Source organism: Diabrotica virgifera, chromosome 3, assembly GCF_917563875.1.
Source record: "Diabrotica virgifera virgifera chromosome 3, PGI_DIABVI_V3a".
NCBI classification, from domain to species: domain Eukaryota; kingdom Metazoa; phylum Arthropoda; class Insecta; order Coleoptera; family Chrysomelidae; genus Diabrotica; species Diabrotica virgifera.
The window spans coordinates 18,883,719-18,906,307 of NC_065445.1; the positions used below are offsets into that span (position 1 = coordinate 18,883,719).

General features: G+C 35.8%; 3 protein-coding genes across 3 annotated transcripts in view; 2 read left to right on the forward strand and 1 right to left on the reverse strand.

The window, feature by feature from the left end:
* The window catches only part of LOC114328487 (harmonin), a 286,928-nt gene that overhangs the window by 193,142 nt on the left and 71,197 nt on the right, over positions 1–22,589 (forward strand). Inside the window, exon 6 of the mRNA XM_028277348.2 lies at positions 9,477–9,621. Coding sequence (XP_028133149.1) covers positions 9,477–9,621 — 145 coding nt within the window. The remainder of the gene's footprint in view (positions 1–9,476; positions 9,622–22,589) is intronic.
* Positions 708–5,976, forward strand: LOC126881795 (uncharacterized). The gene is made up of 2 exons (XM_050646360.1): positions 708–1,349; positions 5,166–5,976. The coding sequence occupies exons 1-2, from the start codon at positions 710–712 to the stop codon at positions 5,657–5,659; spliced, it is 1,134 nt and encodes a 377-aa protein (XP_050502317.1). The 5' UTR covers positions 708–709; the 3' UTR covers positions 5,660–5,976.
* Positions 10,135–22,589, reverse strand: part of LOC114328521 (sulfotransferase 1E1) — a 48,170-nt gene continuing 35,715 nt past the window's right edge. The window contains exons 6-8 of the mRNA XM_028277390.2: positions 16,103–16,226; positions 15,375–15,469; positions 10,135–10,607 (exon numbers count right to left, since the gene is read on the reverse strand). Coding sequence (XP_028133191.1) covers positions 10,317–10,607; positions 15,375–15,469; positions 16,103–16,226 — 510 coding nt within the window. The 3' untranslated portion in view covers positions 10,135–10,316. The remainder of the gene's footprint in view (positions 10,608–15,374; positions 15,470–16,102; positions 16,227–22,589) is intronic.

Genomic DNA, 22,589 nt, shown 5'->3' on the forward strand with positions numbered 1-22,589 from the left:
ATAATAGACCAGATCTCGTACTAGTTAATAAATTAACAAGACAAACAACACTAATTGATGTGGCGATACCTAACAACAATAATTTACGTAGTAAATTTACTGAAAAGATCGCCAAGTATAGAGATCTGGAAATTCAAATACGGAGACAATGGAGAATGCAAAGTACGCAGATGATACCTATTGTTATGTCTACTACTGGAGTCATTCCGAAGACCCTCCTCGAAAGCATAAAAAAGCTGGGTCTCAATGAACATATTTATAAGACCATGCAGAAAGCTGTACTACTTGCGACGGCCAGAATTGTAAGAAAATTTTTGGGAGATACACCTGCATTCCAAGTCACCTAGGGCTCGATAACACGGAAAGAGTCCCACCAGAGCTCAATCCTTTTGATACCGTAGGTATCTGGGATGAGTCAATTTTCCCCTCAGAGGGAGTGTGAGCCGTATGGCTAAATCTGGATAATCTGTGGGAGTTTTATGTCAGTTCTTCTATCAGGCGCGGCCCCCTGCGAATGGGGGATGCTTTCTGGGTATTCGTAGCGCCAATACCCAGAGAGTAGCAGGAATACTTGCCGTGGAACAAAAACTGACACCTGGCAGTAGGTATAAAATGCAAACCCATGAGAATGGAGACAAATAGTTTATGTTTAGGGCCGCTGCCTGGGGATCGCCAGGGCACGTCTGGAGCCGACGCTGGACGTGACAGCATGCGGGACGTCGGTGGCAGGGTGTTGAGGAGGCGGGCCCCTGTCACACAAACAGCTACAGCCCAACAACAAGAACAACAACCACAAGCGAGCCAAACAACAGCAAGAGCTCCACTCGCTGAAGGTGCTGCGCCGGAACATCAGCCGGCGCTCACTCAAGCGGGACGACCGAGGCAGCGCATGAAATGGACTGTGTCCATTAACGAAAGCATCTTGCGCTTCTATTATAAGGTGACAAACCTCGGTCAAGAAACGATCGGCTACAGACAACAGCTGTATGCCGAATTTTGCAGGGAGTACCCAGATATTCAAGTATCGGAGCAAAGAGTATCAGATCAATACCGGGTAATCGTAAGAAACAACCTTATCCCAGAGACTAGACGCAATACGATCAAAAGCGAAGTCGAACGGGAGATTAATAACCAAGAGCTAGTTTTAGATCAAGTCCCTAATGAAATCCTTGATGAGCAGATTCCTGAGATTCCCATACCAGAAACTCAACCTGACAATACACAGCAGGAAAACAACGAGTTGCGCGATAGTCTAGAAAACGAAATGGCTCGTGCCGTACAAGAGTTTAATGGAACAAATCCACTTAGCAGACCACCGCTACCACGAATAAACTCTTGTAAGAAACTAGGTGCCCTGTTACAAATTGTGAATACTGAAGTCCTACCCAATTATGTCGTAGAAGCCCACACATTGGAGTATCTGCATATGCTAATCTACTGTGCAGCTACAGCAATTGCCAATGTAATGGGCGTTAAGATCAGAACACGACGGGGTACTAATAACGGAAGGACTGGTAACAGAATTGCACCCTGGGAAAAAAGACTTCTCGGAAAAATTGAATTACTGCGTAGGGATATTGGGCAAGTCACAGAATATATAAGAGGTGTAACAAGTAGAAAAGTCATTAAAAGAGCTGAAGAAATAATGCGGAGCACTGCAGGACACTCGAGATATGATCCAGAAAATAACACAGCCCAACAGTGTCTGGATACATTAAAACAAAAACTCTCCGTCTATTCAGGACGATTAAGAAGGTATAAAGTTAGTAACAACCGAAAATGTGACAATGCACTTTTTGAGAACTCTGAGAAGGCGTTCTACCGAAAACTCAATTCCACCGTAGAAAGTGTCGACAAGTCTTACCCAAGCCAAGAAGAAATTCATGAGTTTTGGGGAAATCAACTTTCCACACCAGCTGCTTTTAACAACAATGCTGGCTGGATAGAAGATACGACTCACAAATGTCACCACTACGTCACTGCTAACTACGAACCATTCACGGCTGAAGAAGTCTCAAATGTCATCAAAGAGCTTCATAACTGGAAATCTCCTGGACCAGACGGAGTTCAGAACTTCTGGCTTAAAAAGTTTTGGAGTATTCATGAGTGCTTATCAACATTAATTAATCATGTTATTTCTAATCCGCAGGAATTACCATCATTTCTAACTCAGGGAACTACTTATTTAATACCCAAGGATCAAAATAACACCCAAGATCCATCCAAGTACCGCCCAATTACTTGTCTTCCAACTTTGTATAAATTGGTCACATCCTGTGTAACCCGGCGTATCTACCAACACTGTGCTCTAAACAATATCATAGAGCATCAACAGAAAGGATGCGCTAAGGGTTCCATGGGTTGCAAAGAACAGCTTATCATCGACTCAGTCATTTCTAACCAGGCATACACTAAAAAAAGGAACCTTTTTACTGCTTTTATTGACTATAAAAAGGCCTTTGATTCAGTACCGCATGAATGGCTAATAGATATATTGAAAATATACAAAGTTGATGATAACATAGTGACCTTTTTAAGGCATATAATAAGAGATTGGAAGACTAAAATTCACCTCCAAATACCTGGTGAAAACAATATCGAAACCGAAAATATCGCAATCAACCGGGGATTATTTCAAGGAGACTCGTTGAGTCCATTGTGGTTCTGTTTAGCTTTGAACCCCCTTTCACAGCTATTAAACTCCACTGACTCAGGTTTTAGCATTAAAAGCAATAATACTGTGGTAGCGAAGCTCAATCATCTGTTGTATATGGATGATTTGAAATTAATGGCTTCCACTCGAGAACACCTAGAAGAGATGCTAAAAACTGTAGAAACATTTTCTAATGATATTAGCATGCAGTTCGGTCTAGACAAGTGCCGTGTTTTGAATATAGTCAGAGGAAAGGTACAGCCCGGTGGATTCGATATGCAAAATGGCCAGAACATCGAGGCCATGGGCGACAACGATATGTACAAATATCTTGGAGTAAAGCAGGCGCGGAAAATTGACCATAAGCAAATGAAAACTGAGATAACTACTGAGTTTATAAGAAGGGTAAAACAGCTGCTTCGTTCACACCTTAACAGTAAAAATTTGTTTAAGGCACTAAACACCTACGCTTGTTCCGCGCTTAGCTATTCATTTGGTATTGTTAAGTGGACAAAAACGGATATAGAAAATCTTCAGCGAAAAGTACGAACACACCTCACAAAGGCACAAAAACACCACCCTAAAAGTGCAGTAGAACGAACGACATTACCCCGGTATTTAGGAGGAAGAGGACTTATGGATATAGGTGAGCAATTAGATAAACAAATTGCTAATTTAAGAACTTATTTTCAGATGCAGGCTGAGACATCTACTCTACATCGCGCTATCTGCGCAGTAGATGACACAACACCGATCAAACTGAGGGAAGCAGAACTGCGCATAAACCACCTTACTAAGGACGAAAAAGCGCGCGCCTGGATGGGTAAACCTTTGCACGGGCGACATCCCAATGAGGTCAGCCAAGATTATGTCGACAATATAGCGTCGAACTACTGGTTGACATCAGGAAAGATGTTCCCTGAAACGGAGGGTTCATTACTGGCCATTCAGGATCAGGTTATACCAACCAGAAACTACCTGAAATATATCATCAAAGACCCTCAGGTTCAAAACGACAGGTGCCGATATGGATGTCAAGCCCAAGAAACCATTCAACATCTTACAGGGGGCTGCCAGGCATTTGCTGCAATTGAATACAAGGAACGGCATGACGCAGTGGCAAAAATCCTTCATCAAGAGATAGCTATCAAGCTGGGACTTCTCCAAACGGACCATCTCCCGTATTATCAATACGTCCCTGAGAGTATGCTTGAGGATGGCAACTACAAGCTATACTGGGACCGCACTGTGCTCACAGACCAAACAGTGGCACATAATAGACCGGATCTCGTACTAGTTAATAAATTAACAAGACAAACAACACTAATTGATGTGGCGATACCTAACAACAATAATCTACGTAGTAAATTCACTGAAAAGATCGCCAAGTACAGAGATCTAGAAATTCAAATACGAAGGCAATGGAGAATGCAAAGTACCCAGACGATACCTATTGTTATGTCTACTACTGGAGTCATTCCGAAGAACCTCCTCGAAAGCATAAAAAGGCTGGGTCTAAATGAACATCTTTACAAGACCATGCAGAAAGCTGTACTACTCGCAACGGCCAGATGTGTACGAAAGTTTTTGGGAGATACACCTGCATACCAAGTCACCTAGGGCTCGATAACACGGAAAGAGTCCCACCAGAGCTCAATCCTTTTGATACCGCAGGTATCTGGGATGAGTCAATTTTCCCCTTAGAGGGAGTGTGAGCCGTACGGCTAAATCTGGATAATAATAATAATAACCTGTGGGAGTTTTTTGTCAGTTCTTCTATCAGGCGCGGCCCCCTGCGAATGGGGGATGCTTTCTGGGTATTCGTAGCGCCAATACCCAGAGAGTAGCAGGAATACTTGCCGTGGAACAAAAACTGACACCTGGCAGTAGGTATAAAATGCACACCCATGAGAATGGAGATTAATAATTTATGTTTAGGATCGCTGCCTGGGGATCGTCAGGGCACGTCTGGAGCCGGCGCTGGACGTGACAGCATGCGGGACGTCGGTGGCAGGGTGTTGAGGAGGCGGGCCCCTGTCATACAATCAGCTACGCATGAAATGGACTGTGTCCATTAATGAAAACATTTTGCGCTTCTACTACAAGGTGACAAACTTCGGTCAAGAAACAATCGGCTACCGTCAACAGCTGTATGCCGAATTTTGCAGGACATACCCAGATATTCAAGTATCGGAGCAACGAGTATCGGACCAATACCGGGTAATTATAAGAAACAACCTTATCCCAGAGACTAGACGCAATACCATCAGAAGCGAAGTCGAACGGGAGATTCAGAACGATGTTGTAATTGAAGATCAAATCCCTGTTGAAGTTCATGAGCAGATTCCTGAGCTTGCCATACAAGAAACTCAACCTGACAATACTGAGCGGGAAAACAACGAGTTACGTGATAACCTAGTAAGCGAAATGGCACGTGCGGTACAGGAGTTTAATGGAACAAACCCACTTAGCAGACCACCGCTACCACGAATAAACTCTTGTAAGAAACTAGGTGCGCTGTTACAAATTGTGAACACTGAAGTCCTACCCAATTATGTCGCAGAAGCCCACACATTAGAATATTTGCACATGCTAATCTACTGTGCAGCAACAGCAATTGCTAATGTAATGGGCGTTAAGATCAGAACACGACGGGGTACTAATAACGAAAGAACTGGTAACAGAATTGCACCTTGGGAAAAAAGACTGCTCGGAAAGATTGAATTGCTGCGTAGGGATATTGGTCAAGTCACAGAATACATACGAGGTGTAAGAAGTACAAGAGTCATCAGGAGAGCTGAAGAAATAATGCCGAGTACCGCAAGACACTCAAGATATGATCCAGAAAACAACACAGCCCATCAGTGTCTGGATACATTAAAACAAAAACTCTCCGTTTATTCAGGGCGACTAAGGAGGTACAAGTTAGTAACAACCGCAAAAGCGACAATGCTCTTTTTGAGAGTTCTGAGAAGGCGTTCTATCGAAAACTCAATTCCACTGTAGAACGTGTCGATAAGACTTACCCAAGCCAAGAAGAAATTCATGAGTTTTGGGGAAATCAACTTTCCACACCAGCTGCTCTTAACAACAATGCTGGATGGATAGAAGATACGACACAGAACTGCCAACACTACATTACTACCCTTTACGAACCCTTCACTACTGAAGAAGTCTCAAATATCATCAAAGAGCTTCATAACTGGAAATCTCCTGGACCAGATGGAGTTCAAAACTTTTGGCTCAAGAAGTTTTGGAGTGTTCATGAATGCTTATCAACATTAATTAATCATGTTATTTCTAATCCGCAGGATATACCAGCATTCCTAACACAGGGTACCACTTATTTAATACCGAAGGATCAAAATAACACCCAAGATCCAGCCAAATACCGCCCAATTACTTGTCTTCCAACTTTGTATAAATTGGTCACATCCTGTGTAGCCCGGCGTATCTATCAACACTGTGCTCTGAATAATATCATAGAGCCTCAACAGAAAGGATGCGCTAAGGGTTCCATGGGATGCAAAGAACAACTCATCATCGACTCACTCATTTCTAATCAGGCATATTCCAAAAAGAGGAATCTTTTTACTGCCTTCATTGATTACAAGAAGGCCTTTGATTCAGTGCCGCATGAATGGCTTATAGATATATTGAGAATATATAGAGTCGATGATAATATAGTGACCTTTTTAGAGCATATAATGACAGAGTGGAAAACTAAAATTCACCTTCAAATACCTGGTGAAGTTAACATCGAAACTGAAAATATCGTAATCAGCCGGGGCCTGTTTCAAGGAGATTCGTTGAGTCCTCTGTGGTTCTGTCTAGCTATGAACCCACTATCTCAGCTATTGAACTCCTCAGATGCAGGTTTTAGCATCAAAAATAACAACAATGTGGTGGCGAAGCTTAATCATTTATTGTACATGGATGATTTGAAATTAATGGCTTCCACTCGAAACCAACTCGACGAGATGCTAAAAACTGTAGAAACTTTCTCTAATGATATTAGTATGCACTTCGGACCAGATAAGTGCCGTATTTTAAATATAGTCCGAGGAAAAGTACAGCCCGGAGGATTCGATATGCAAAATGGCCAGAACATCGAGGCCATGGGTGAAAACGATATGTATAAATATCTTGGAGTAAAGCAAGCGCGGAAAATTGACCATAAACAAATGAAAACAGAGATAACTACTGAGTTTACACGAAGGGTAAAACAGCTGCTTCGCTCACACCTTAACAGTAGAAATTTGTTTAAGGCACTAAACACCTACGCGTGTTCCGCGCTTAGCTACTCATTTGGTATTATTAAGTGGACAAAAACAGATATAGAAGCTCTTCAGCGAAAAGTACGAACACACCTCACAAAGGCACAAAAACACCATCCTAAAAGTGCAGTAGAAAGAACAACATTACCACGGAATCTAGGAGGAAGAGGACTTATGGATATAGGTGAGCAATTAGATAAACAAATTGCTAATTTAAGAACTTATTTTCAGATGCAGGCTGAAACATCTACTCTACATCGCGCTATCTGCGCAGTAGATGACACAACACCGATAAAACTGGGGGAAGCAGAACTGCGCATAAACCACCTTACTAAGGACGAAAAAGTGCGCGCCTGGATGGGTAAACCTCTGCACGGGCGACATCCCAATGAGGTCAGCCAAGATTATGTCGACAATATAGCGTCGAACTACTGGTTGACATCAGGAAAGATGTTCCCTGAAACGGAGGGTTCAATACTGGCCATTCAGGATCAGGTTATACCAACCAGAAATTACCTGAAATATATCATCAAAGACCCTCATGTTCAAAACGACAGATGCCGATATGGATGTCAAGCCCAAGAAACCATCCAACATCTTACAGGGGGCTGCCAGGCATTTGCTGCAACTGAGTACAAGGAACGGCATGACGCAGTGGGAAAAATCCTTCATCAGGAGATAGCTATCAAGCTGGGACTTCTCCAAACCGACCATCTCCCATATTATCAATACGTCCCTGAGAGTATGCTTGAGGATGGCAACTACAAGCTATACTGGGACCGCACTGTGCTCACAGACCAAACAGTGGCGCATAATAGACCAGATCTCGTATTAGTCAATAAATTAACGAGACAAACAACCCTCATTGATGTGGCGATTCCTAACAACAATAATCTACGTACTAAATTTACTGAAAATATCGCCAAGTACAGAGATCTGGAAATTCAAATACGCAGACAATGGAGAATGCAAAGTAACCAGACGATACCGATTATTATGTCTACTACTGGAGTCATTCCGAAGACCCTCCTCGAAAGCATAAAAAAGCTGGGTCTTAATGAACATCTTTATAAGACCATGCAGAAAGCAGTACTACTCGCAACGGCCAGATGTGTACGAAAATTTCTGGGAGATACACCTGCATACCAAGTCACCTAGGGCTCGAAAACACGGAAAGAGTCCCACCAGAGCTCAATCCTTTTGATACCGTAGGTATCTGGGATGAGTCAATTTTCCCCTTAGAGGGAGTGTGAGCCGTATGGCTAAATATAATAATAAAACACAGAAACTGTAGAAATCAGGTTAAATACCCAATGTCGCATGCCATTGTTGCAGACTACTAGGAGTACCTAGACTTATCAACGTTTTCTCCTGTTTGGAATGGACATGTCAAGTTCTTTTCCTGTACAGGGTTTTTTTAAACGCTTATATCTTTTGACTTATTAAGTTAATACTCTGTATTGTGTTACTCTTAGAAACCATGTAATTAAAGCTACAAAGTGGTATTAAAAACAGAAAATGTTAAAAAGTGGACTTATCAACATTATCAAGTTCTTTCCCTGTGGTCTTTCAACTTCCCTGTGAAAACCCATTATGGGTTCTTATCTACTCTGCCGTACTCTCAGTTCTAATCTAAGGTCTTTGTTGCAGAGAATTGTTTTCATTTTTAGAAACGCGTTTTTTGCCATTCTATCACTCTTTAACAACAGTGCGTCCATAAAGTAACGCATAAATTCGTTATTTCATAAACCGGCGACTTTAAGGAAAAATCTCGAAACAGGTCGATTTTTATTTTTAAATTTCGATTTTTTGGCGTATATATCATACTAATGACATCATCTGGGCGTGATGAACTAATCGTAGATTTTTTTAAATGAGAATAGCGGTCATGTGATAGCTCATTTGAAAGGGTATTAAATTCTCTATTTACTAATAAACATTAACATAATTATTTATAGAGGTTGTCCAAAAAATAATTTTTTTAAATTAAATTAATTGACACAAAAAGATGAATATATGTAATTTGTTCAATTCTAAATATATTTTACTGCTCTTAGAAGTCAGAACACAAAAATGTTTTCTTTAAAAAATAAACATTGATTTCCGCTTAAACGTAATGTTCAAATTTCCAAGAGGCTGGTGGGCGGTAGCTTTAACATTGAATTTAAGCGAAAACCAATAGTTATTTATCAAATAAACATGTTTTTCCTGTTTTCTGGCAACCGTAAAACGTATTTTGAAATAAATAAAACATACATTCTTCTTTTTGTCTCAATTAATTTAATTAAAATTTTTTTGAACACCCTCTATAAACAATTATGTTAATAATATAAATTAAAAAAATAAAAATGTATACCATTTTTATGACGTCACTGGTATGATATATATGCCAAAAAATTGTAATTTAAAAATAAAAATCGACCTGTTTCGGGATTTTTACTTAAATTCGCTGGTTTACGAGATAATGAGTTTATGCGTTACTTTATGGACGCACTGTATACTAAATGTCATTATATTAATGCTTTTTTATTTATATGGTATTTTAGAATCTGCAAAGGCCCTGAATGGAAGCCTGGAATTTTTGTACAATTCACCAAAGAAGGGGGAATAGCAAGAGAGGCTGGATTACGACCTGGGGACCAAATAGTTCAATGCAATAATGTTGATTTTTCTGACATACCCTTTAACGAGGTAAGTTAAATTGTATTATCTACCAACCATACTATAATTATTAGTTTTTGCTTACTTCTTAACACACGGAAACATTAAGAAACAAGAAAAAGAAATACTCAACACCATGAAGGAAAGAAAAATGAGGTACTTTAGTCATTCATATATTAAGAAATAAAAAATATTAGTTGGGCGATTAGATATATAAGGGAAAGTGGAAGGAGAAAAAGGACCGGAGAGAAGACGCACGTCTTGATTGAAATATTTATATAGTGGAAAGAAAAAACAAACAGCCATTTGCTTTAGCTGCATCTCCAAATTCAACACGATAAATTTCCTATTTTGTTTGACTATCGAATATGGGTGGTTTTAAAATTTTGCTAGGTCTAATTATGCCTGGTTCAACTTTGGAAGATGATGAAGTTCTTGTTCAAATTAGACATTAGCTACTGAAACAGTATTAGATACTTACGAAAATCTACGAAACTGTCACAACAATACACTCTCATTTTTCGAAATAAAATAAAAGGGTAATTAATTATTTAAAACTTTATTAATCATTTTAACATAAGCAATTACACATTTATAATTATTATTGTGTATTAAAAATACAAAGAATAAAAAAGTAAACAACAATCGTGAGTTTATTAAAAAATACAAAAAATATAAAAGTAATCAAGAATCCTAAGTTTATAATTTTTAAAAGAAATAACTATTTAGTAATCTGGAAAGTCGATATCGGTACCAGTCAAATTTTCTTCAATCCACTCGTCAACTTCTCTCTCTAAATCTCCCGTAAAGTACTTTTTCCATTGTCCTATCTCTCCTTTCCGTATGAATGATTCGTTTTTGCTCAGAAATCCCATTTTTCGTACGCTATCTAAATTGATGGTGCTGTTAGTCTTAAATTTGTTAATGTCTAAGTGTTCTTCTAACTCATCTAGAGCTTCTTCACTTACGTAGATATCAAGAAAATCTGATATTTTTTTAATATATTTTCGCTTATTCTGCAATAAATAAACAAATGATAGGTAATACATATCTAAACATATTCAATTTTATAAGTTTATAAATACTTTTTTTCGCAAAAGACGACTGGAACACAGATTAGCCTAATAAAATAAAAAAAGTCAATATGTAAATTCGTACAGGTTAAAACAAATTTTATATCAAAGTTTAGGTGGGTACAAAAGATATTTTCAAGAAAGTATCCAAATCATACAAGGGGATCATTGTTTAAATAATTAAAAAGGGGTAATTTTTGCAAAAAAATTACTTTTTTAACTGCTGAGGTCATTCAATTACCAACGAAGGTCTATAGGATTTTTTTCTGCAAAGTGGAAGAGTAAATATTTCTCATAAGACTTACTAAATTAAATTTGACCCCCTATTTATTTAAATAATTATATATAAAACTTTAAAAACAAATTTGCAAAAAAATTATTCTTAGCGTTTTAAATATGCACTATAAAATATCTTACTTCACAGACTAAGTTGCGCTATGTTACCAGTATCAAGCAAAAAAAATTGGTCGAAAATATTTAATAGTTTTTGAGATATTGAATTTGTTTATTAAATGTTACTATATTTTCAATTGACAAAACGCGGTTGTTGCCAAAGAAATATTCACCTGCTTAAGATCTCAATATTTTTATTTTTATGTATATTTTCGATAAATGTATTGATAAATTCAAATTTCAGTTAAACTCCCCCCTAAAATGGCATTTGAAAATTATTCAAATTTGTTTATAATTTGTTTTTTTAATAACGTCGCGGAGATTAAGTATTTTGAAATGCCGTTTCGATCATTGGGTTCCTGGGATTTTTTACTAATTAACAAAATTTTTTTGTCGTTTTTTTCTTCTTCTTTTTCTTCTTGGAGTTATATTACTACGGGCCCTTTTAGGGTTAATTTTATTAAGAATGTCGAATCTCTGAGTTGTAGATTCTAGACCTAAAAATATTAAGATTCAACTAAAGTCTTTTAAATAAAATGTGGCTACTTACTGAGTTACAGGGTGTTTTATTTAAAAATTTAAAAATTATTGTTACCAAGTACTTTAAAACTATTTGACGTATCCTTATCATACTTGGCAGAAAGTGTGGCTATTATACACCCTATTAAATTGTGATTAATAAAAGTTTCTAGCTAGTGTCAGAGACGTACGACAGGGGATAGTGAATGATTGACCCTTAATAATAAGTCGGAAATTGAAATTTACTAAACGCAACAGCAAGTCACTTACTGTCACTTGCTGTTGCGTTTAGTAAATTTCAATTTCCGACTTATCATCGACATATTTCGTGTGCTTTAAATGATGACGCACGGGTAAAGATTCGCGGACTCAACTGTATGAACTAACATTTAATATTTGTACAGAAAACTAGGAGAAATTTATCAAATGACAGCATTCTAATAAAAAATAAAGTTTTGGAATGTAAAAAGTGGGTTTTGCCGAGACCGTTAAAAATTGGCAATTTTCAACTTGTACTTTATATTAGACCGAACGGTTTGTCTGAAATAAAAAGTACGTAGTGATATTTGTAGATAATTTAAAGTACTTTAATTTTTGTTTAAAAACTATTTACTAAAAGTTAATAGTTTTCGAGATTTGAGCAAAAAAGTGGAAAAAAGCTGAAATTTTTCGCTTTTTTCGCGATTTTTTCAATGTTCCGGCAAGAAATTTTGTCCGCAAACCTCATATTCGGATTCAGCAGCCCAAAATCCATATATAATGAAAAAAATCAGAACTACCCCAAAACTTTCCTAGTCAAAACACAATTTTATTGCAGCAAGAGAGAATAATTACTAATAGAAATGAACAAAGCAAAGATGAATTTTGGGAATGGTTAACGTTTGCAACATAAACCACAAAAGGAGAAATATACATTGCGGGAAATTTCAACAGTAGGGTGGAAATAAAAGACATGATCTACACTAGATGTATTGGACCATTTGGAGAAAAATGACCAGAAATAACAATGGAAGGTGATTCTTGAATGTTGCACTTTAAACTATAAAACAATAACTAATACCTTTTTTAGACACAAAGAAATCAACATGGACTCTAGTAAAGTCAAAAGTCGAAATGAGAAATCCATAAATATACTAGTTAAAAACAATTATAGAAGAAAAGTAAGGAATAAAAAAATACACAGACGACAAAATAGGCAATCATTCTTACATGGTAGTAACTAAGATATTAGAAGAAACAAAAAGGAAGGAAAAGCCTAGTATCGAAAAGCAAAGATCAGTTAAAAAAGAGATGATAAAAACGTATAAACTAAGAAACAAGGAAATGGCAAAAATATTAGAAACATCAGTAAGAAAAATAATTAGGAAGAATTCGGAGATAAAATGAACGAAGATAGCAAGTAACCAAAAGCTATCCTACAGAACCCCAAAGATGATAAAACCATAAAAAATATAAAATATACAGCATTAAAGATAAAATGGAGAATTAATAATACAATCAAAACAAATAGTTAAAAGGTGGAAACAGTACTTTGAAGAACTATTGACGGATATAAACCAAGACAATATTAATGAAAAACAAAATAATATTCGAAAGATAATACAGAAAAATACACGAGGAGGAACTAGAAGAAGCAACAAAAATGTTGAACTATGGAAAAGCACCTGGAGTGGATAAAATACAGCAGAAATTATAAACAAATATTACAAATATTACTAAAAATAATGAACGATTGGAAAGTGTCACTGATAGAACCAATATACAAAAAAGCATAATATCTCTCTCTCCTGTCGTTTCCCCATTACTGAGGATCGTGATTTCTTCCAAAACTCCTAATAATGTTTCTCCATTGGTCTCTATCTTCAGCTGCTCTAAGAGCTTCGCAGAATGAGTTTCCAGCTGAGTGCTTTATTTCGTTTCCAGAAATGCTGAACGTTTCCAGAAACAATTAATCTCTCCAAACTGTCGTCACCTCTGCGAACCAAAGAATTGCAGAATTCGTTGCAGACATATTGTGGACAGCCTTTTTTTAATATTCAGTTGGTTTAGAATGGAAACGTTTGTCCTATGAGCTGTCCAAGGTATGCGCAGCATTCTTCTCCAGCACCACATCTCAAAGGCATCAATTTTTTGGCGCTCGCATGCGCGAAGAGTCCAAGTCTCTGCAGCGTATAGAAATATTGAGAATACAAGGGCATTCACCAGTCTCATCTTCATATTTTGAGAGATAGATTTGTCTTTCCAAACTTTAGTTAGGCGACTCATCGCATTTTTTGCCATACCAATACGTCTCCGAACTTCTGCTTCACAGTTACCATCGAGTTATACCAGACCCGAGATAGACAAAGGTGTTTACTATCTGGTATTCCTGTAATATGTTAGTCAGTTGAATAGTGTCAAATCTGTCGACCACCATTATTTTTGTCTTAGCTTTATTGATTTTCAGACCAACTTTATTGCTTTCGCACTCAACTCTTCGCAGAAGATCAAACATTTCTTGCGCATTTGCTGCTATAAGTGTAGTGTCATCAGCAAATCTTAAATTGGAGATTTTCCTACCAGCTACTGTTACTCCACCGGCCCAAGCTTCTAAAACCATCCTCATGACATGTTTACCATAAATGTTAAATAAGTCAGGTGACAACACGCTGTTTAACACCTCTCTCGGTCTTGAATTGGTTTGAGAACTTCTGATCTAGTCGTACTGTCGACTGGTACAGATTTTTAATAAGTGTCACCAGGTGCATTGGTGCGCCCATTTCTATTAAAATTGACAGATTTATCTAGCTTACACAATCAAATGCCTTTTGGTAGTTAACGAAGCATATAATGATAGGTACTTGGAATTCTCTAGACTTTTCAATGAGTTGTCTCAGGTTCAGGATTTGTTCCTGAGGTATTTGGTAATGTAGATAGGTTTTAATCTGTTTTTGATGATATGCAACAAGATTTTACTAGCATGTGTTATTAGTGACAGTGTGCGGTAGTTTTCACATCTGGTAGTAGTTCCTTTTTTTGTGTAGTGGGATATAAATTGAGGTACACCAATCAGATGGCCATTTTCCTGAATTTCAAACAGCGACACAGATAGAATGGATGATATGTAATCCTTTGTCACCTAGTAACTGTATTATTTCACATGGTATTGAATCAATGCCAGGGGATTTATTTCTCTTTAGTGATTTAATTGCATCTTTGACTTCAGCGAATAAGACAGTAGGTTCTCTAGGGTAGTCAGAAGGCCACTGATTTTCTGCTGATACCTCGTTATTTTTATATAGCTCGCCACAGTAGTTTCGCCATGTTTCCAATATTTCATCAGTATCGGTTTTTAAATTACCTTTCTTATCTATTACAGATCACGTTTGAGGTTTAAATTCTCTGGTGAGGAGTTTGATCTTCTGAAATAAGTCCCTCGGTTCATTTCGACAGCCATGTTCCTCTATCTCTCTACATATTTGAGAGATGTAATCAGCTTTATCTTTGCGGCACTGTTTTCTGATTTCTCTCGATAACGCTCTGTATTCATAGTTTGTTCCGCATCTAGTTTTATGTTCTTTTCTGCGTTGAATCACAGTCCACGTATTATCGGATATCCATCCCTTACGGCTAGTGGAAACCGCTGCCTCACAGTCTTTTGCAGTCTCGATTACCTTATCTTTGAGATAGATCCAAGTGCTCTCCTTTATGCCAAAAAAGCATATAGGAGAATGTAATAACTACAGATTGACGTTGCTATATTCATGTATGAAACTCTTAAAAAAACGATTATGAATAATGATATAACACTTTACATACCCTCGTTAGGTCTTCGTAAAATATAAACATAAAGTTTGGGTTATTTCGTCTCGCCCAGCCTTCTTTCAGATGTTCAAAATAAGGTAGGAATGCCACTAAATAAAAAAGAGGATTAAAGAAATATTAAAAAAATGAACAACTAAAAAAAAATGCAAAAAAATTATAACTAAACTTTTAGGAGTTGGTGGTGTGGTTTTATAAGGGTGAAAATATGTTAGAACTTATTATTTGGACGAGCTATCCCAAATAAATAAAAAGGCTCTACTTTACGTAGAACCCGAGATATTGCAGTTTTTCAAGCGCGCTTCGTTTTGAAGTTCCGTTTTCAGTTTCATGAGCTTGAAAGAAGTTCCCCTCACCAGGCGGCCTCAGCGACTTTTGTTTTTGTTTATTAACTTTAACAGTTTCCACAATCTTAATTAATGCATATATTATTTAGGTACATTTTAAATGAAAAACTGAAACTGCAATTAAAAATGAAAAAAAGTCGCTTTTTTGCTTAGGTATATGTTATTAAAAGTAAACATTTCGATAACCATGAGATGGTATGTCTTTTCTATTAACCCCTAGATATTTTAGTTAAAAAATAGCGCCCAGTAATTTTTCGATTTTTAAATGCCTCGTTTTCTGGGGTATCTCTTTATTTCGTTTTAACTTGCACTGCTAATAATTAGAATGTGGTATATCCCTTTATTACTGTTTACACTTATATTTTGAAAAATACTTACATTTACTTGATTTGAACATTCTAAAATAATCTTTAAACGAGTTAAAATGTTCTTCTTGGAATAACCGGTAAAAGTGGTAGTTTGAAACTATTACATCCTTTGGGTTTCTTGCACAATAGATAACCTAAAAAGTACAACATAAACATTATAGAAAAAAAAAATAAAGTGAAAGTTAATAATAATGAAAGACAGTTTACGTACATTTCATCGTTTTGGAATCCTCAGAACCGCCCGTGGTATGCTCTGAATTGAAACCAAATCTTCCTTTTAGTACGGGATCCGAATATAGGTCGACCTGTACCCATCTGCTAGCCGGATCAAACATTTTTTTTATTAAATTTCATACATAGACAACTATTTCGAGGTAAAACTCTCGAGTTTTTTAGTTTTATCGACTTTTCAGTTTTTGATATCACTCAGAAGTCAAAACAATGATTTTTTTTTGCAAAAAAGGGTGAAAATCAACATATTTATTCTTGTTAAACAAAAAATAAGCATAAAACAAAAAATATCTCGACAGTGTTACCTCAAGGAATGTCTAAAGAAAATATATACAAAATTCCAGGTGAGTTGGTCAAGTAGCTTTTGAGTTACAATGTCTACAGGCTGTGAAAAAAGCAGTTATGAGAAAAACGCGTTTAAAGTATTATCAACTTTTATTTTCAATTTCTTTTTTGCCTGTCAAATAGTGATGCAGACCGGAATATGTTTTTGAATCGCGATGTAATTACACTACGCTCAAGCGCGCTGGCGCGAAGATGCTGCAAAGTGAGTTGAAGGTAGGGAATGAATAACGGTCAACAGCTGTTCTCATTTACTTTTGTAAATTACTCCGCGATTCAAAAATATATTCCGGTGTACATCATTTTACGATTTGACAGACAAAACAGAAATTGAAAATAAAAGTTGGCAATACTTGTTGACAAACGCTTTTTCCTCAATATATCAAAGGCTGTAGACATTGTAACTCAAAAACTACTTGACCGACCCACCTGGAATTTTATATATATTTTCTTTAGACATTCCTTGAGACAACGCTGTCGAGATATTTTTTGTTTTATGCTTATTTTTTGTTTAACAATAAGAAATATGTTGATTTTCACCCTTTTTGCAAAAAATTCGTTGTTTTGACTTCTGAGTGATATCAAAAAGTCAAAAGTCGATAAAACTAAAAAACTCGACAATGTTACCTCGAAAAACTCATATGCTAATAAAATCTGTTATATTTGAAGTTTTCGTTTTCCATGATCTAATGAGGAGTTCTGATGTCCACCGCATAATTCATTATATTTTAAGGTGTCTTCAAACATTTGCCACCGTTGGCTTATTTTTCAATATTTTTCCTTGAATTTTTCTTGAATAATCTATGAACTATACTGAATATGCCTATTTAATTTAAAAATAAAATAATTCTACCATACTTAAAAAAATGTGCTTGAAATATTGATTTCAACCCCTACGCCTTCCCTTAAGGATAGCTATGACACGATTTTGATAGGCAACCCATGCTAGAAATATTTTAGACCAGCACTAATCTGTAAAAAACGTGTATTTTTGGATGTGAGAGGTGGCATTCGGATTTTTACAGATAAAGTGAGGTGACACCTTCTGTAATAATAATTGACTTATATTATGCTCCTTCTCAAATATGCCCGATCGTCGATTTTTTTCTGCTTTCTTTGCTTATAACTTTAAAACGGTTCGTTTTGGAACAAAGTCGTACAGAAATAAAATAAAGATAATTGAATTTTGTATGATATACGACTGGTCAAAAATGTCTTAAGGTATTACCTATTCATTATGCAAAACCGATTTTGCATAATAAATTTGCAATGCAAATGTTTTTAAAAAAGTTCAAATTTTTTAAAATCTTTCTAAACAAAAAGTAGACCATTTAGAAGTTGGCTCATTTTTTACATATAAAGAGGTGCTCTACCTATCTAATACACTTTACACAATTAAAATCGGATTATTTAAGGGACCTCGGCAATGTTTTAAAATTATAAACAATTTCTTGGCTTATAAACAAATAGGTTTGTTTAATACTAAAAAAATTAATTTTTAGCAATGCTAATCATTAAAACCGGTATAATTTGACTTAAACTTTCAAATGCTGTCAGCAGAATTGCTATTTTATTTTTTAATCAAAAGTTATTCTCGTTCAAAAATTGCAATTTTTCGATTTTTTGAATGTTTCACCGCGTTTATCTCTAAAATTATGCATCCTACGAAAAAACTTGTAAGAAGATTTTTTGCTTAGAATTACCCAAGATATACAAAAAAATGTTTTATTTTGAGAAAAATCGATGTTATGTAATTCCTCAAGTTCTTTGTTTATAACAATCTTATCGACATCCGGATCAACTGTTACCCAAAAAATTCGTGTTCTACGGGTCAAAATACATAAAAAAATGGGCAAGTCCATCTAAATAAAGGAGCCCCTAGCACCCTCTCCTGGACACAGCACTAATTTGTTAATAAGCCAAAAAATAATTGTTTATAACTTTAAAACATTGCTGAGGCTGATTAAATAATCCGATTTCAATTCTGTAAAGTGCATTAGATAGGTGGAGTGCTTCTTTATATGTAAAAAAATTGAGAAATCTTTGTATATTCTAGTTTTTGTTGTGCAAGACTTTAAAAAAATTTAATTTTTGTAAAAAAGTTTAGATTGCAAAATTATTATGCAAAATCTAGTAAGTCAATTTTAATAAAATTTGGTGGACGGTTTTAGCACATTACAAAAATTTTCTAAGCGAATTAGGAAGGTTCCAAGTATAACCTAAGTGATGGAAAAACATTGAATAAGGACAGGCTTGTTTTGCCCCCTTATTTTATATTTATTGCTATTTTGCAGCAAGCGTGTTAAATTAAGACATTTTTAACCAATCGTATCTGATAGAAAATGTAATTATCTTTGTTTTATTCCTATACGACTTTGTTCCAAAATGAATCGTTTTAAAGTTATAAGCAAGGAAAGTAAAAAAAAACGAAATTTTTTGGAATGTTTAAATATTTTATTTTTTTTTATTAATGTTCCGGGCATATGTGAGAAAGAACATAAGTCAATTAATAGGTTTGTACTAGCATAAAGTCAAACTAGTCAGAAACCGTCAGCAAACAGTTGGTCAGTGAGAGAACATCATACAGTCACCAGTGCTATCCCCTTTACTCGCGCTGGTCCGCTATTCGCTGATGGTTTCAAACCGTTTGAAACTGATGCTAGAACAAACCTATTATTAACAAAGTTATCACCTAAGTTTATCCGCAAAAATCCGAATGCCACCTCTCACATCGACCTAAAAACAGATCCTTCCTGGTCTATTTGTCTATGTATGATATTTAATAAAAAATATGTTTCATCCGCCAAGCAGATCGACCTATATTCGGATCTTAGACTATTTCATATTAGTAAAATTATTAAAAATAGTTTGCATAAAGACGCGATATCTATTAAAAGCAGAAAGAAATTCAAAGAACTGGATAACTCATGATTTCTTACGCTGGAAAACAAATTCTGGTTACAACCTATATCCAACCCTTCTACAATTTTCAAGGCAAACGGACAAAACGGACAAAATGTAAAGACATGAAGACAGACAGACAGACAGACAATTTATTGTTTTTAAAAAATGAGTTTACATTTATAAAACACAACTTGGTATAGTACAAACACAGTACAAGATACATTAAAATACTAACTATAAAGTAACATTTACAATATTATTTTCTCTTGGATTTACTTGACTAAAAAAGAGTCTGGTCTATCTTCTCCAGTTGACAGACCTCTATTGTGATGCTCACGATCTAAAAATCTTCTTCCTAACCTATAGTTAAATCGTTCAATGCCAATTTTTTTCGGCCAAAAAGCAGGATTGTAAATTTCTTCCCTTAAGTCAGGTAGTACACCTATCATGAAACATTGATTATCCCTTCTTTTCTGGTCAGTTGGTAACAATTTTACTTGTATATCCTCGCAGTTTGTCTTAGTTATTACGAAACTCTTGATGTGGTCCGCATTTACACTATCCGGAACTTTTGAGATGAATAGCCACAATTTTTTGTCTGGTTTTTCGGATTTTCCATGGAAATCCTTATCACCAATTCCAGTTCCCATTATTTTCTTGCGTCTTTTTGTCACAATCTGATATCCTTCATCGTTCGTTTTATTCTCTGAACTCCCCATTGTGATATGATTAAGATTCATTTTTGTGCTTTCCTCATTTTCGACAGTTAAATTTGTAATGTAGTCACATGTCTGTTTGGTTTGAATATCCATTAATTGTGCATTTAATTCGTTTGTAGTAATGTTTGAATTGCCGTGTATATTAGAATTCCTTTCAACATGTTTGGTGTTTTTATCATTAAAATTTTTATTTGAGTAAGTTTCATTGTTTGTTTTGTATTTATAATTCGTTGACTGGACACTGGCTGTCTTATCTTCATTACCTTGAGTTTTTATTAAACCCTCATTAGCAGTTGTGTTGGGTTTTTGTGAGATTTTGGTTCTGGTTATTTCTGATTTCAATAAATTTAATTTTTCTAGCAAATGTTCATTATTTGATTTTAATAGATTATTGTTATCTAATAATAAATTGTACTTATCATCTTTTTCAGCTATCAGCCTTTTTAACCACTGATTTTCTATCGCTATGGCACTAAATGATTCGATGGGTTGTCCATCACTATTTTGGCAACAGATTACACGCGAATCCCCTATCTTGAAGAATTTCACTTTGTTTTTCACAGCACATGAGATATGATAACTATTTCCACATACTATACAAACGAGTGTTTTATTAGGCTTTGTTTGACAACATTTAAATGTATTCTCTTCAAAATCTACCTCTTTTACTATAGAAAGAGGTGACGGCACATTTTTACTTTCCGCCATCTTGGATAGAAGAGAATCTACAATAGGCATTCCAGGACGAGTAAATTTATCTAGATAAAAATCAAACGAGTTTGACTCCTAGTACTCAATTTGTGGGTAAAACAAACCCACGGTAACGCAAACCAGTTTAAGATTTAATTTCGTTTCATAGACCACCACCGAAAACGCAAAAAACGGAAAAACTGTAGGTCCAGACGAAATACCTGCGGAATTACTGAAATGTCTAGACGATGAAACTCTACCGGTACTACTGGATCTGTTTAATGTAGTATACATAAAACTCTAAAACTTTCCCTCAGAAGTGGGTGGTGTCCACCTTTGTAACAATACCAAAAACAATATACGCCAAAGATTGTTCGGACTATAGGACAATATTACTAATAAGCCATACCCTCAAAATATTTCTAAAGGTGATTGATTCATGGAAGATTATACAGAAAACTAGAATATGATATGGATGATATCCAATTTGGGTTCCGCAAAGGACTTGGAACAAGAGAGGCATTGTTTGCGTTTAATCTCCTCTCTCAAAGGTGCTTAGATATGAACCTGGATATTTATTGCTGTTTCATCGACTTCGAAAAAGCGTTCGACTGGGTCCGACATGAAAAACTAATAGAATTATTGAAAAACAGAGATATAGACAGACGAGATTTACGAATTATCATCAATCTGTATTAAAATCAAAACGCCAACATAAAGATAGAAGAAAAAGAATCAGAGAATATTGATATAAAAAGAGGAGTAAGACAGGGTTGTGTTCTGTCGCCGCTACTGTTTAACCTGTACAGTGAAGCCATATTTCAGGAAGTTATAGCGGAGCTAAGTGATGGAATCTCTATAAACGGAAGAATAGTAAATAACATAAGATTCGCTGATGACACCGTTATAATAGCAGACACCCTGGAATCGCTACAAGAATTTCTAAATAGAATTAACGATTATTGCATTCGATACGGACTAAAAATTAACAAGAAAAAACTAAATTTATGATTGTCTCAAAAACAGAACACGGAAATGAAAGGTTAATGATAGAGCAAACCCAAACAGAAAAAGTTAAGACATACAAATATCTGGGAACCTGGGTTGATGCCAAAAATGACCAAAGCAAATTTTTCAAAGCATTTATAAAATTGAAGACACTGCTTACAAACAAAGACCTTCAGTTGCCTCTCAGATTGAGGGCTCTACGATGCTACATATTTTCTATATTGCTATACGGAATGGAAGCTTGGACATTGAAGAGACAACACACAAGAAGAATAGAAGAGTTCGAAATGTGGTGTTAAAGAAGAATATTCAAAATTCAATGGGTTCAAAGGATTACCAATGTTGAAGTGCTACGACGTTTAAATAAGGAGTTAGAAATTATGAAAAGTATAAAAACTAGAAAACTGGAATATTTGGGTCACATAACCAGAGGAGAAAAATATGGGTTGCTGAGAATAATTATGCAAGGCAGGATCCAAGGAAGAAGAAGCATAGGAAGAAGACGTATCTCCTGGCTGAGGAACCGTAGAGAATGGTTTAACTGTAGTTCACTGCAACTATTCAGAGCAGCAGCCAACAAAGTGACCATAGCCATTATGATAT